Below are 15720 nucleotides of genomic sequence, written 5' to 3'. Positions count from 1 at the left end.
CTCAGCATATAGCAGGGCGGGAATAATGAGGGTTTATATAGTTTGGCCTTTGTTCATAGAGAGAGGACTTCTCTTTTCATTTGCCTATTCAGTGCAAAGAGTGATTCTACGTTGAATCTTAAGGCTGATATTGTTGTTAATGGTTCTAAAATGATGACTGTTTGTTTGATTACAAGAGACATTTCGTCTTGTGCTCTTTCCCTACCAGACCCAAACGCTCCGCTTCTTTAACCAATTTAGAGACAGTCAAACTGACAGCGCGGTTGTTGAGGCCGATGATATCAACATCATTGGCGTACACCAGCAGCTGTACACTCTAAAAGTAATTATGACTTCTCCATTTAGCGTTGCAGCTTGTACAAGTATTACTTTCTCCAGCAATAGATTGAAAAGGTCACACGATAGGGAGTCTCTTTTTCTTATACCTCGCGTGGTACGACTCGGAGAGGTCTTTTCCGATCCTGACGAATCTTTTGGTGTTGCTCAACGTCAGCTTACAGAGCCATATTAGCTTTGCGGGGATACCAAGTTCAAACATAGCGGCGTAGATGAAATTCCTCTTCGTGCTGTCGAAGGCGGCTTTAAAAAACGACAAAGAGGTGATGTGTGTCAATATTCCTTTCACAGGTCTTTTGCCAGATTTGGTGCATGTTGAAAATTTGATCGATAGCGAATTTTCCAGGTCTAAAGCCACACTGATAGGATTCAATCAGTTTGTAGACGATGGGCTTCAGACCTTAAATGTCAATCACAAGCATGATAAAATGCAACGGCGAACAGTCGTAATAAAAATCATTGGGCATTTCTTATTGACCGCTTGATCCTCTGGAACGAATTAATGGTCAACCATACCGCGGTAATCCAAAGATCTACTTCTCATCAGCAGTAATGATGAGTTTAGAGAATGTAGGGCCCTCTTAAGAAAATGTTGTCAACCATTTCTTTTGCAATATCTACTCGATGCCATTTTTATAAAAGATTCAGGTCTTTTGGTACGAGCCTAGGTGACACACTTCATGTCCAAAACATTAACCAAAATAGTTGAATCGATTCATAAGAGGTGTAAACGTCCGCTACTTTCTCTTTGACACCAATACGATGATTTTCCCGTACAGTTTTTTTAACTCTTTCGATTTTGTCGTCATTGACATGCGGCAAGTTTTCGATGATTTCACGACCGTCACTGAATACCCCGTGCCACTATAATATTCGGGTTCCTCTAAGCTATAAGTTTGACATAAGGCTTTCAGGATTTGCTGAATAAAATGGAATATTTTTATAGGTTTATAAAGTGAACTCCGTGTTGCTATGATTTTCAAAAGGAAAATATTGTAGAGTAGTAGATATGCTGGCTGTAGAATGATGTCATCAACGAAGCATGTGCTTTTGTAAACTTAGATTAACTGTCTGACATTATAGATCTAAAGATTTACTACCGGCTTATCAAACTGCTCCCGCATTTATAACTGAAATAGTTATAATTTGATTTCAGATTTGTCGAATTATCTTAATATGAATTGTTTAAGGATTGTGGGAAATTTTGCACAAATACGTCACTTTCCGGCTTACGTAGATGAAATTTTATATTCTCGTATCTCAAAATTGGTTTAATTTTAGATAACCGTTGTAGTTACAAAGTTGAACTGCAAAGGGTGTGTTGCAGTTTGTCAGTGAATTTTCAATTGAAATATTAATTGAATCCTATGTTAGTGATTATCTTAATTAAACTACACCCATCTAATTAATGACTGGTATGGAAATAAACCGGTACATCGATGCCAGAAAATCTCTCTACAAGTCATACAACAAAGGAAGCTTGTCGCGAATCATTGTAAGCAGAAAATATAAACGGCTGGGAAAAAATTAATAATAATGCATAAATTAAAGCCCAATTATCAACTTTATTCTAATGGAGTCCCTAAAATATATCTCCAATTAATTGGCAATTAGTAATGTTAAAAAATTCATAGCCAAATGTGAAGGACTGTTGAAACGGGTCGGTTCACATAGAAGTGAGTAGGGGTTTACATATGTTTTGTCTATTAAGGTCTACATGAGCTTACGAGTTTCAAAAAATCTAATTTTTTGATTGTGTTTTTAAATTCTACAATACCTGTAGAATATTGTCCTAAATTTTCAAGTTGATCCAAGTAATAGTTTCGGAGCTAGGCGAAGAGCGTCAATTACAAATTTTACACAGACCTTTGAGATACAATTTTTTATATGAGAGTTGTTTAAAAAAGGCTGTTTTTCCGAAGAAACCCATGTAACCCCTTCAGAGTTCCGAAATATCAAGTCAACCTAAGTCTTTTTGATCCTTTGCTACATCTTGCCTTAAATATGTACTTTTACATGAAACTTTTTTCCATTTTATTTTTACGCATGAGTGAGCTTCCTACTCAGTCCGGAGGGGCTATTATTGGCAAGAGACTAAAACTTCGATGTCATGCCGGTAAAAAATACCGAAGAAACCTTTTAATGACAGAAACTATTTTTCCACCTGTTCTCTAGATAACAACTTAGCGTGACCAATTCACATTTGTACAAATATGTAAATATTTAAATAGATAACTATATACAAGGTCTGTCGCAAAAGAAACAGGACTGTTAAAAAAACAAAACAAAAAATTAATATTTTTCAAAAGTTATATTTTTTTATTCAAAGTAGTTTCCTTGTGCTTCGATACAGCGTTTAGCCCGGTCAACTAGCATTTCAAATGAGTGTTTAGGATCATTTTTCGGAATGCTCTTGAGAATATCGGTCGTCGCCTTTTGGATAGCTGAAATGTCCTGAAACCAATAGCCTTTCAGTTTTCCAAATAGGTAAAAATCACAGGGTGCCAGATCAGGTGAGTAGGGTGAGTGATTAATGGTTTATATGGAGTTTTTTGTCAAAAAAACCGTGACATGAAATTATCGTGCAACAGGCGCCAGACCCTGCCCCACGGTATTGTGGTAGAGCACGACGAATGCGTGACAAAACACGCTTCATAACACCAAGGTAAAACACAGCATTAATCGTTTGGCCAGGTGGGATGAACTCTCGGTGTACAATGCCCTCGGAATCGTAAAAACAAATCAGCACTGTCTTTATTTTTGACTTCTGAGGACGACCGACTTCTGATCGTCACAGAGGATCTCGCGGCCTTCTTTGGCATCGCTTAAACCACTCATGCACATTACTGCGGGATAGGCACTGATCACCATAAACTTTTTCATCATTTGAAATGTTTCAGTAACGTTTTCCCAAGTTTAAAACAAAATTTAATATTTGCTCTTTGTTCAAAATGCATTTTACGACCGATGACCAAAAGCTGCTGTCACTTTTTGATCGATAACATCGATTGTAGTTATCCAATTGTCTTAAAATTTTTACGAAATGTCAACAAGAGATCAAACTTTTTGTTTCACCATACGCCACCAGAAACAGTTATATTTAAAAAGTTCTGTTTCTTTTGCGACAGACCTTGTATATACAAGTCACGTGAGCAAGTTTGTTGGGTTAAGATAAACAATAATTGACTCGTGAAAACATTTAGCTAAAGTTCTGGCACTTACCTGTTAAAAAATCGGGGTGTGAAAGCACGAAATGTGTCGGGAAAGTGTAAAATTTAATATTTACTGAAATATAACAAAATCGTGACCTATTTCTTTGTATAATTGCTTGTCATTATTTACTGATAATTAAATACTGTGATGAGTCCGATGGCAAGCGCCATCATTTTATGGTCGAAACATTCATCGTCGATGGATTTTCGGAAATACTTTTAGTGGCCGGAATTAACGAATAGTTTTTCTTGGTCAAAGGAAAGAGAACGAGTTAGATGGCTGAGCAAAGGTTAATCTCGAGAATAGTTCTTATTTATTACACATTGTCAGTTCAAAATTATATTCGGTATCAATAAGCTTGATCATTGCAGCTCCGTATAAATATAAATACTGAAATTTCCTTTCATTAACTTGTTTAACTTATTAATTAAATGTAATTATAAGTAATTTCATTCATAAACTGAAATAAGTAGTATATTTAGTTAGTTTGCTTTTAATTATTAAATTACGAGTGATCTCTAGAGTTTTAATGAATAAAAGGAATGTGCACGTAATGAGAAATGAAAAAATAAAAAATCATCAATAATTTATGCCTCAACATCTGCCTAAGTATAGCTATATACATATATGTAATTAAACTATTCTAATAAATTATTACGAAAATTGTGAACTCATACAGTTTCCGAGCATATACGAGTATATGATTCAGATGCTCTTCAAAATCTCTCGGACCTGATTTTTTATTTTTTAATGATCGCAACGGAATACTGGGCTAGTTAGCTAGGTAGAGTGGATCTAACGACGCAACTTGGTCTTTAGAAGGCAAAATTGTAAAACGACCGAGAATAAAATCTTGTAATTCTATTTAAACCACCTTGTGTTCCTGTGAACTTCATCAATATAAAAGTTTTATCTGTGCAACCTCCGAAATATCGTCAAGAAAACCTCGACCGATAGTTCTTATCATTTTCCTATAGAAAGTTTTGCATTCGTATAGAAGACGTTTTATAGTCTCCTCTTTTTTTATCTCCTGACAGCTGCTATAATAGTCAGTGTATGGTGCTCTCAGTTTGCGGACATGTCTGCCAATTAGACAGTGACCTGTTAACACTTTTATTAGAGTTCTTATGTAAATCCTTTCGAATTTCAATCGTCGGCATCTGCGGCTCATATAACATACTTACATTCAAACAAATTAGGGAGTGACTCCACCGATAATTTCTTATATGTATATACATACATATATAACATATGTATATTACTACACCTTTCAAATTGGCTATGATGACGAAACGTTCAGAATGTTGGAATACGCCTTCGGTGATAATTGTTTGACGCAAGTAAGTGTTTTTGATTGATAAGATTTATTCAAAGAGGGTCGAGAATGCGTTGACCATGAACCACATCTTGGACGGCCGTCACTAACTGATGATAAACAAGTCAATGAAATAAAGGAATTGATCCTCGACGATTAAAAGTCAGACATCTTACTGGTATCGTTGGAATAATAGAAGGATCACTAAATCACTAAATTTTTTGGAAAAAGAGCGTCGCGTTAATGTCTTTGAAACAATTGTTTTCGACTATCAAAATGTTATGGAACATGGATTTATTTATGCTTATGAGCCGGGAAGAGACGATCAATTGACCGAGAAAGCCATGTCAAAGCTGGTCAAAAATCAAGCTTATGTTGAGAGTTTTATTCAATTATCGAGGAGTGGTGTACTCCAAATTCCTTCCGACCGACCAAACTGTCAATATGATAGTATACATATATAGTATTATAGTAATATTAAGTGTACTCTTACTATTTCTCTGTACAATGAGCGTCTGATTTAATGAAAAATGTAATTTTAGCGTTTTTAAAGTCTGTAATTTTGTTAAATTTATATTTTTCCAACAAACAATCAACAGCAATCGCTAGACGTGGTATAGCTAAAACCCCATAAGTAGATTAACAACCCTTTTATTATTTAGTGATAAATTTTTATTATTTATGAAAAATTTCCTGCAATAGTTATCTCTGGCAAAATTCCGGATAATCATCCTCTTTTAGGCGGTCACCCAGGTGTGTCTCTTAATTATCGATAGCCACATTGTGATGTCTATGAGTCACTACATCAGCGTAAATATGTACGAATATACATATTTACTTTTTATAGAAGTTATCTATCAGCCTAGAAATTTTCGGAAATTGTGGAATATTTTCATACTTACACTTTCATTAGCTCTTCGTTAGCAATCAATTATAGGTAGTAGATTACATTATTTCCGATTGTGTGTTTTTGTTTTGTTTGGCAGAAAATTAAATATCTTTTCTATAAATTGACTGTGTCATACTTGGGCGCATACATATGTATGTATGTATGTACATACATATGTGGATTCATTAACTAGATACGTAAATATAGCATATCGGCTCGAATGAGTGTGTTAAAAAGCATGCGCTGTTCGCTGTTCATTTTTTACTTAAGTGTGAAAATCAACAAATTCCAACTAAATACCACGGCATTATATTTATGTACATATGTATGTATGTACGTAGATTTAAATGTAACAATAGTTGATTGTTATGCCGCTGATTAATAAACGTTTGGCGGGGAATGCAAAGCGGATGTGTAGCGTCATCGATGCTTTTTTGCTGAGTTGGGATTTTTTTGAAGTGGGAATATTGACAGCATTGTGCTTTTGTATACATTTTGATATAAATATGCATACATTTATATATATGTCGACGTAACTATTTGGATATTTAAAATTATGTTAAACAGTTGACGTCTACCGTTATTTGTAATTGCTCGTTGCAAGTGTCGATTTGATATAAGTACATATTTTCTAAATCGTATATGTATTTTCTAATGGCGTTGGTTTCGTTTAGGGTCCTCTGGTGACGTGATTAGTGAAAGGTCCAATGATAATAATAATAAGAGCGCTACAAAAGTTAGGTTTTTTTTTAATAAAACAAAAACGGTTTGGAATATCAATGAAAGTACACTTGATGCCGTTACGTATGGAACTCGATTGTTTTTGCATGGCCACCACATAGTCTAACGGCGTCAAATCTCACGAACGAGGTGGCCTATTGACTAGGCCATTTCGTGAGATAACACGTTCACTAAACTTGGTTTTCAATAAATCGATTGTGACTTTCGCTTTGTGGCTTGTGGCGCCGTCCTATTGGAACCACATATTGTCCAAGTCCATATCACCATCATCCAATTCGGTCCAAAAATATACGGTTATCATTGAACGTGCCGGTCTTGATCATAACGGAAAAAGTACGGCCCAATGACGCCACCGTGCCAAAACGCATACTTTGCTTGTTGACGAAGCCATTCAACTAGAAATGAGCCTGAAGATGATTTTTCGTTGAAAATCCAGATCATTTTCAAGTTGTTGCTCAGACCACTTCACGAACATAAGTACGACGATTCTGATGCTCAAGCGACTTCGGTTCTTGCGTCAATTCGATTTTGTAAGGATGTAGGCCACGATCTTTTCGCAAAATTCGGCACAACGACGTCAGAGAGATACCCAACGCTTGAGAACGATGTGTGAGTCCCGAATCAGTCGGTCTTCTTTAATTGATGCACTAGCGGCAGCAATATTCTCGACATTATGGGCACTTTTTTGTCCCACTGGCACGGGAACATTTTGTACTGTGCCTGTGGATTCAAATTTTTCCACTAGACGCTCAATTGTTGATCTGACAGGACGATTATGACGACCATAAATTGGATGTGGCGCTCTTAAAGTTGTGACCACTGACTCAGAGTTTTAGTAGTAAATTTTAATAATTTCGACTTGTTGTTGGATCGTATATCTTTCTTACTGAAGAGAAAGCTCAAAAGAGTGTGAAAAAATATGGCGTCGTTTGCTGTCCGTATCAGTCTACTTTTGTAGCGTCGTTTTGAAAAAAATTTTTAGTAATCACTGTATCAAGACATTTTACGGTTATACAGTATTACTTTAGTCCAAGAATAGTACATCGTGGAGTACCTTTCTGTAAATGGCTCTTGTTAAAATTTTAGCCGAAATAGATTCGAGATTCTGACCGTCTTCTAGTAGATCACGCGTGGGAGCGGGCGGTCGCACATTGATTAAACGAGTTTTAAGTGGTCGCTCGTTGGTCGCTACAACCAGACACTACGAAAATGGTTACCCCGGAGGATAACATGACAACAGGCTACGATTTCTTATTGGTGCTGATTCAAAGTGCGCGTGATAGCTAAGATAGTAGATATCTAAAGAGGTCAGATCGGTATATTAATACAAAAAGCAAAGCCTTGAGATAACTTAAAATCAATGTTCGAAACTGCTTAAGCGCAATCGAAAAGTTCGTTTTGTAACTGTTGGTGAAACATAAATCCACTCCTGTACACTATAGACCAAAGTACAGTCCAAACGGACTTCATCCACGACATCTGTTCTGAAGAATACTGTCCTATTGAACGTAAAGGTGAAGACCATTATTTTTGGGGATCCACAAGGTATGATCGATTGGCCCGATTGCAAAAAAAACGTTATATTTGTTGATCACCGTTGCAACGTACCCATTCACACTTTCGCCGGATTTAGTACTGAGCGACTTCTTTGACTTCTATTTGTGAAACTTAAAAGGGCAGAAATCTGAGTCGAAAGAGGAAGTTACGGCCACCATCTAGGCCTACTTTGCAGACCTGCAGAAAAGTATTTAGACTAGTTCAAGGAAGTTGCTAATGAAGACTCTTCATTATGCTCTTATGCCCTCAGCATAACTAAAACGGACTGTCTTGTAACTGCCACCAAAACGCAGATGGAACTAAAAATTTTGCTCATAACAAAAGGAAGCAAGAAAAATCGTTAAGCTATAATAACCTTCACCGGGACATAGCAACTATGCATATATAAAACAAAGTCTAAGCCTTTACAGTCGCAACCGCCCAACGGTTTGCATCTAATAGAAAACGGATTTGCTACTCCTTTACTGTCACGTTATTTGTTAAAAAGAACTCCAAATATAATTAAGGTTACTTAAAAGGTCGTTTATGACGATCTTTACTTGATTTTGATCGGCCAGTTTTAACGGTAGTTTAAGTTATGTATATGTTAATTTGTCAAATAAAAGCGTTTTTTGGTAAAAAGGCTTGATTTTCATCGTACCGGTATTCACCAATTGAGCGGCGGTTTCAACAATTGAGCAGCAATCGAATCGATCAAGGCGTGAAAATTTCATCAATTCTTTCTTTTGGAATCGCCTGAAATGTTGAACTCAAGGGGTTACGTGGGTTTTCAAATTTCAAAAAATTAATTTTTGTTTTTAACTGTTATATGTCTAAATTATTTTCTCAAAGTTTCAAGGCAATCGGTCGGCTACTTCAACTTTTGATCGTGTTTTCATCGTTTTTAAAGTCGGTGGTCACGATTTCTAAGGCTGTTGTGTCTTTTTCATTGCGTGTGTTTTTTTACGTAGTGGGTTCCAAAGCCACCGCACAACCCTTGGGGGACGATTCGCCTTCTCACTTTAGCTCGCCTTTAAACCGATGTTTTTCGGCTACCCAGAGGATACTTGGTCTAAGACCGGACCGGAAGCCGTTGAGCCATATGTAAAAGATTCGTTTCTGACCACTCCCAAGTAAATTGCGTTCAGAGAACTTTTTTCCATCCTCCAAAGAAGCGAAGCAAATGGGACAATTTAGACAGTCATAACTTCGAAGTCGTAGATAATTTCTTCTATTTAGGAACCAGCATTAACACCAACAATAACGTCAGTCTCGAAATCCAATGCAGAATAACTCTTGCCAGCAGGTAAGCAATTGAGAAGTCGACGAACAAAGAGCAAATTCTACAAGTCACTCATCATCCTGCTGTATGGTACAGAGGCATGGACGATGACAACATCTCATGAGTTAGCGTTAAGAGTTTTCGAGAGAAAGGTTCTGCGGAGTAAGATTTATGGTCCTTTGGGCATTGACAACGGCGAATACGGCGGTCGATGGAACGATGAGCTGTATGAGATATGCGACGACATTAACAAGAATTAAGAGACAATGGCTACACTGACGAAGTAATGTCGTCCGAATGGATGAATACACTCCAGCTCTAAGAGTATTCGACGCAGTACCCTCCGAGGGAAGCAGAGGAAGAGGATATCGAATATATTTTTTTTCGATTACAACTGATTTTTTCAAGGCAAGGCAATAAACTCATACTGTCTTGTTTGCAACATTCCTAAAAACTTATTTTTTTCCAATACTTCCATTAATCGTGATCTATACTCATCTATTGCCCGCTGAAATTTGATTTTAATTTAGATGACTACTTCGTCTCTTATGCTGACCACATCGAGTAGACCTTTTTGGGTGCCTCCGGAAACCAGATGCCAATGGCTGAATTTCTAATAGAGTTTTATGAAAACTTCCCAAAATATTTTGGAAATATTGCTCTTTATATGCTAAAAAGTTATAATTAATGAATTCATATATTAAATGAAAAAACTGTTGACAATAAGCACTTTTCGGTAATTATTTTTTTTGTAATTACTACTGTAAAAGCATAAACAAATTTGCAATTCTTTTCCACCTTAATGTGCAAACCATACATGTCTTAGCAAAAAAATCGAAATTAAGGCGCTAAACGCTAAAATCGTTTGACTATCGCAGCGCAGAGCGACTCATGCCAAACAGTTTAACTCCGAACAATGCGCTTTGTTTGCTAGTTTCAGGCATACTCATACTCAAAGCACGTTAACATTGCTAACCACCACACCGACTGTTGTTGTTCAACACGCATCCCAGAGCAGCCAAAGACCAAGCCATCGCCCGTAGTAACCTTTTGCTTTCGCTGTCTTTTATTACTTGCTTTTACCTCATGCTTTTGTTGTTGTTATATTCGTATATTTCGCGCGAATCTAATTGCGAATTTCGCGCTAACTGCAAATCGTAGATTGACCAACCGTCTGGATGACTGCATCCTGATGGCCAGAAAGACACTGCTGACTAGTTTTGTCACAATCAAAGTGGATTATTTGACCATCATACAGACACTCATACGTTTGGACTGCATACTCACAACCATGTGTAGGCACTCTTTCCATCGCAAAGGCTGAAAATTGGCAAATGGAAATAACATTGCATGTCACTGGCACCGCGCACTGTGACCATCAATGCGACTGTGACTGCAACGGCGTATCTGCCATCGTGTTAATTGGTGTCGTGCAGCGAATGCCGAAACATATTTCTTTCTTCAGCTAAGAGTTGCAGTTTTGTGCGTTGTGCCACCTTTCGTGTGAGCTGGACCATTGGTCGGTGGTTATTGACGTCGGTTTGCGCTTGCATACAGTTTCTATGCATATATGTATGTATATTCATATAATATGTGTGTACGTACATACATACTTATGTAACATTAAGTGGCATGAAAATGTTGCACGTTCAATTTTATAGTTTCCTTTTTCAGCTATAAAATTTTGCACGGAATTTTATATTAGCCTTTCTACGAGGTTATCGTAAGCCTAGAGTCGTCTGCCGCTACAAAATCATATTTTCAAAAAATTTTGAAATTTGAGTTGATAATATCCAGGACTCAAAGAATCTTTTTAATCTCTTTTAAGCATGGTAAAGCCGGTCGAATACAGATACTTAAAGATACAAGATAATGCTAAAGAAGCACCATCACATACCTCTAAGGAATGCTAAAGATGTACTATACGTCCTTTGGGGGATTCTCATTTTCAGTCTTCTGTTGGACATGTGATTGATACGGAATAGGGCAACGCACATGCTCAACGAAATGTCAGAAGGAGAACCCTAGAATGTGGTGTTCTCTCTCCTCTGCTATGGATCTTGGTCGTTAACTATCTGCTTAAAAAACTTGTGGATCATGGCTGTTGGGTGATTGCCTAGGCAGACGATGTAGCACTTACGGTCAAAGGAAAATTCCTGTGTACCGTGTACGATTTGACATAACAGATTCGGCAGGCGGAAGTGGTTTCGCCATCATCCCCAATAAAACCGAGATGGTTTTATTTACTAGAAGATACAACATCTCGATGGCACCGCTGCCAAATGGGAGACATCTGTCTACAACCGGCGAATACAGTGAAATATCTAAGGCTCATCCTGGATAGAAAGCCTTCTTGGAAGCCGAATATCGAAGAGAGAGCAAAAAAAGGTAGAGCCTCTCACCGAAAGTGGTCCTCTGGTTCTACGACACCATAGTCAAACCCATTATGTTCTATGGAATATTTTTGTTGTGGAAGGCTCTAGAAAAGACTGTTCTTGGAAAGAAGCTTGAGAGCGTTCAGGCACTGAGGTCCACTCCAACCATGGCACTAAACGCCATCTTGCACATTGTAGTCGTAGACGTGTATGGCTGCGAATGTTGCTATCAGACTCAGAGAATCTGGGTTTCTAAAAGAACACGTGTTTAAACAGTCGGAAATCCTCACACACTTTGACTACATACCGAATAATACTACCGCTATCAGTTGAATGGGAGCGGGTCGGTGTTCCCGTATCCTCTTGTGTTCTACTACTAGATTTCTGGCCGCAAAATCCTTTTGGTCCAAGACCGATCGGAAGAGATCTAGTGATGTATTTGTTCTCAGTAAGGCTACCCTCTCCTAGTCGTGGGGGTTTTAACAGGCCCCTATTGACGTCCATGCTGTAAGGCTGGGAAACTTACCAGATGCCACCTGCTGAAGCTATATGGAAGAAGATTATTTGGAAACAACACTTCCTTCTTGACTGTTCCGCGTTTAGTAGGTCAAGGCTGAAACCCTTGTGAGCGCATACCTTCAAACATCCCACCGAACTGGCGAGAAGCTGCTAAGCGTTTTGCTAAGTTATAAGTTCGAACACAGAAGTTCTTCCTAATCATACCTAAGTATCACTATTCCTATTAAATAATGGGAACAAAAGATAAGCGAGTAACTTATCTATATCAAAGAGATCATTTGATACCTTTCCACAACTTTTTAATTGCGTGAAATAAAATAAGACGAAATTACTGAACTAAACGTACCGAGGCAAATAGTCTACCTGAAATCAAATATGGCTGCTAAGGGCGAATTCAAGGGTATAAAAAATTTCAAGTTGATATAGTTGTCCTGGTTGCGGCGTTATTATTTACATAATAATTATGCTTTCAAGGCAACGGAAAACTTTGGCAACATTTAATAATGAAAAACAAGAAAAAAACGTTAACTTCGGTTATACTATATCTATAATACTCTTCATAGGTGAATTTCTTATAGAAACTGTATGTCCTATAAGTAGGTTAGATTTTTAGATTCATTTAGACAGCTTTTAGCCAGCATGTTTTGGTAACTAGAACTGCTTTTGATCACAAAGACCTTCTAAACCGCCAGATTCGCTTTGAGCATATATCACAAATTCGTTGAGGCGGCTTATGCCAGTTTCGACTATCTCTCTTGGTTCGCCAAAGGTATGTTATGACTGCCGAGATGTTTTACAATAGCTGAACTGGAGCAGAAAGTGCGTGGATCTTCTACCTTACCTTCTTTCATACAACTTTGACATTTTGTGTACGACTGGATTTTGGCCAATTGACAATGTCCAGTAAGAACTCTTACAATTGTAGCAGGATGATATGTGCTAAGTGCAAGTAGTTCAGCAGATCTCATACGTTCTAAACTAGGTCAAAAGAATCTCGCTAGCGAGATCCATAAATATTTAGGTTGTCAAAAAAGTCTTGCGGTATTTTCGCTAGTTGGCGCTGAAAGCGCGTAGTTCTAGTTTTATTCGTCGCATCGGGTCATGCTATACCTTTTTGGAAAGCTCATTTCACGCGCTAACATGTGTTTGATTGATTGTCGTTTCTTTTAAGTCGTTCGTGAGTTATGGCGTCGCAAACATGGAGCAAAATAAAGAGAAAATACGGCATATTTTACAGTACTACTACGATAAAGGCAAAAATGCATCTCAAGCCGCCAATAAAATTTGTGCAGTTTATGGACCCGATACAGTTTCCATTTCCACCGCACAACGATGGTTTCAACGTTTTCGTTCTGGTGTAGAGGTGGTCGAAGATGCGCCACGCTCCGGAAGGCCTGTCGTCGAAAATTGCGATAAAATCGCTGAATTGGTCGAAAGAGACCGGCATAGTAGCAGCCGTAGCATCGGTCAAGAGCTGGGCATGAGTCATCAAATATTCATTTCAATTTCAATAAAAAAAAATTCAATAAAAATACCGCAAGGCTTTTTTGACAAACCATTATATGTATGTCCATATAACTAAATATGAAAATCTAACCGATCAGCGGCTTAGCTGCAACGAAAAGGTTTAAAATTTTTCCTTATAAATACTTGATTTTCATCGATCAGTTTGTATACTATAGTGAGTTTATAGTTTCGAGGGACAATAGTTGTTAGACAAATAAACATAACCCAAAAAAAAATTTATTAACCAAAGCTGAAAACTACAGTACAAAAGGTCAACAGTCAATCACCTTCTATACACTACTTTGGCGGCGACCAATTAAATGATTAATTAAGAAAATGAAAATACGACGATGAGACAATTATGAATTTAAAAGACCATTCGTCGCATGAGGTAAATGTTGAAAAAATAGTGCGGTCTGGACAACATGACCTACGTACATTATGGCGACCTTAATTACTAACAAAAGTAATCAAATTTTCAGCAACAAAAAGAACGTAAAAAATTATGTGATTATTTAACTTAATTAAGGCCTAGCATCAAGTATTGCCACGCAGCGCGTTTTTGAGATTACCAAGAGTCGATATTGCTGAACAGTAGCAATAAATCTCTTTCTAAAATCTTTCATTTTGCTACACCGTGTCTGCTTGGCCTTCCTTGGTTTATTTCTGTTGGATTTTGAAGACGATGTACTGAGGTGGAAATGTCTTCATGCATTAATCTGCGCCGGTTTTGGTCGTAAATGAATTTGTAACTCATTTTTTACCAACTATGAAGATCATTAAGCGAACCTCTGCAAGCGCAATTATCCAATATGCAATTAAAAATAACACAGTACACACAGATATATATTTTAATGATTTGATTTTCTCTCAACTTACCATTACAGCAAATTAAAGCGAGCAGCGTCGCGGCATTTAAATTGTAAGTCTGCATTTTTTTCTAAGAAATACACAAATTTTTCAACAGAAACTGCAAGATTTGCGGTCACAACTGCCAGACAAGTAATTTAGCTTGACTTTTGCCGCTTGTTTGTTTGTTTTAATGACACCGAGTTTTGACGGTCACTCACTTACACAATGCGCACACAAACTAGTAGTTCAGCTGCCGAGATTGCAATGCGTCCGCGACGTGTCTGTTTAACCTAAAGTTGGCTTCTAACACACTTTGTTGTACTGCGAGAAGACAATAAACACAGCTGTGAGTATTTAAAAATAACTGCCAAGTATACACACACACACACATACGCACACAAAATAGAGTAGCGTCCGGGTAGGCAAACAAACGCAGACTTCAAAATCTCGCGCCGCGTGAAAGCTAAGGAGCTCAGCCAGACAAGACGACAAACAGGCAGCCAGCAACGGATGGACGGACGGACGTACGTCGGATTTACAGGTAAGCTCTGCAACCAAAACCCACACCGACTGTGCAACTGAATTGCGACAGACTTGTATGTTAATTTTTTTTCGCACACAACAATAGCTGAGTTGTCTACAAGGGCTAAGGGAAAATATGCCGTTCAGACAGACTCCTTTAACGTTAATGAGTGGCGCATTGGCTAACAATTTTATGTGCTTTCGATTTTTCAATTTTGCGTTTACATTTATAGATATGTAAATGCGTTTGTATGTGTGTAAAGTGTTTGCTTGCTGCCGTTGGCGCTGTTTTGCTGCCTATAAATGCCGTTATTTGGATTTGCTATTATGGCAGCGCTCACAATTGGACAATTTTTATATTATTGACTCTGTCTGTTTGCCTGACACTGATTGATCCCAACCACAACAACAATAAATGTCAACAAAACACAGCACGGCTTAAATCATTGAGTTAATAGGAAGATTTCACACAATTTTCCGTTGATTAAAGTCATTTTTACGTTTACTGATTTCAACACATTTTTTTCTAATTTTTATTATATAACTATATTTTTGTGCGTAAATATTCAATTCATTATTATTAGTGTTAATTTTTTTTATTTTTAGTTATTAGAAAATAGTTTTAAATCACAAA

The 15720-nt window shown here is 37.4% G+C and overlaps 1 protein-coding gene across 10 annotated transcripts in view; it reads right to left on the bottom strand.

Annotated features, from left to right (window-relative positions):
- LOC126761442 (carbonic anhydrase) overlaps positions 1-15720 on the bottom strand; it is a 31423-nt gene that overhangs the window by 15450 nt on the left and 253 nt on the right. For 5 of the 10 annotated variants that reach the window (XM_050477583.1, XM_050477582.1, XM_050477581.1 and 2 more), the window contains exon 2: positions 14592-14885. In XM_050477583.1, coding sequence (XP_050333540.1) covers positions 14592-14646 — 55 coding nt within the window. In that variant the 5' untranslated portion in view covers positions 14647-14885. The other 5 variants (XM_050477586.1, XM_050477588.1, XM_050477587.1 and 2 more) reach the window with 5 other exon arrangements.

Source organism: Bactrocera neohumeralis, chromosome 6 (assembly GCF_024586455.1).
Source record: "Bactrocera neohumeralis isolate Rockhampton chromosome 6, APGP_CSIRO_Bneo_wtdbg2-racon-allhic-juicebox.fasta_v2, whole genome shotgun sequence".
Lineage (NCBI taxonomy): Eukaryota > Metazoa > Arthropoda > Insecta > Diptera > Tephritidae > Bactrocera > Bactrocera neohumeralis.
Note: the sequence above shows the minus strand (reverse complement) of the source record. Positions and strands in the feature narration are given on the sequence as shown.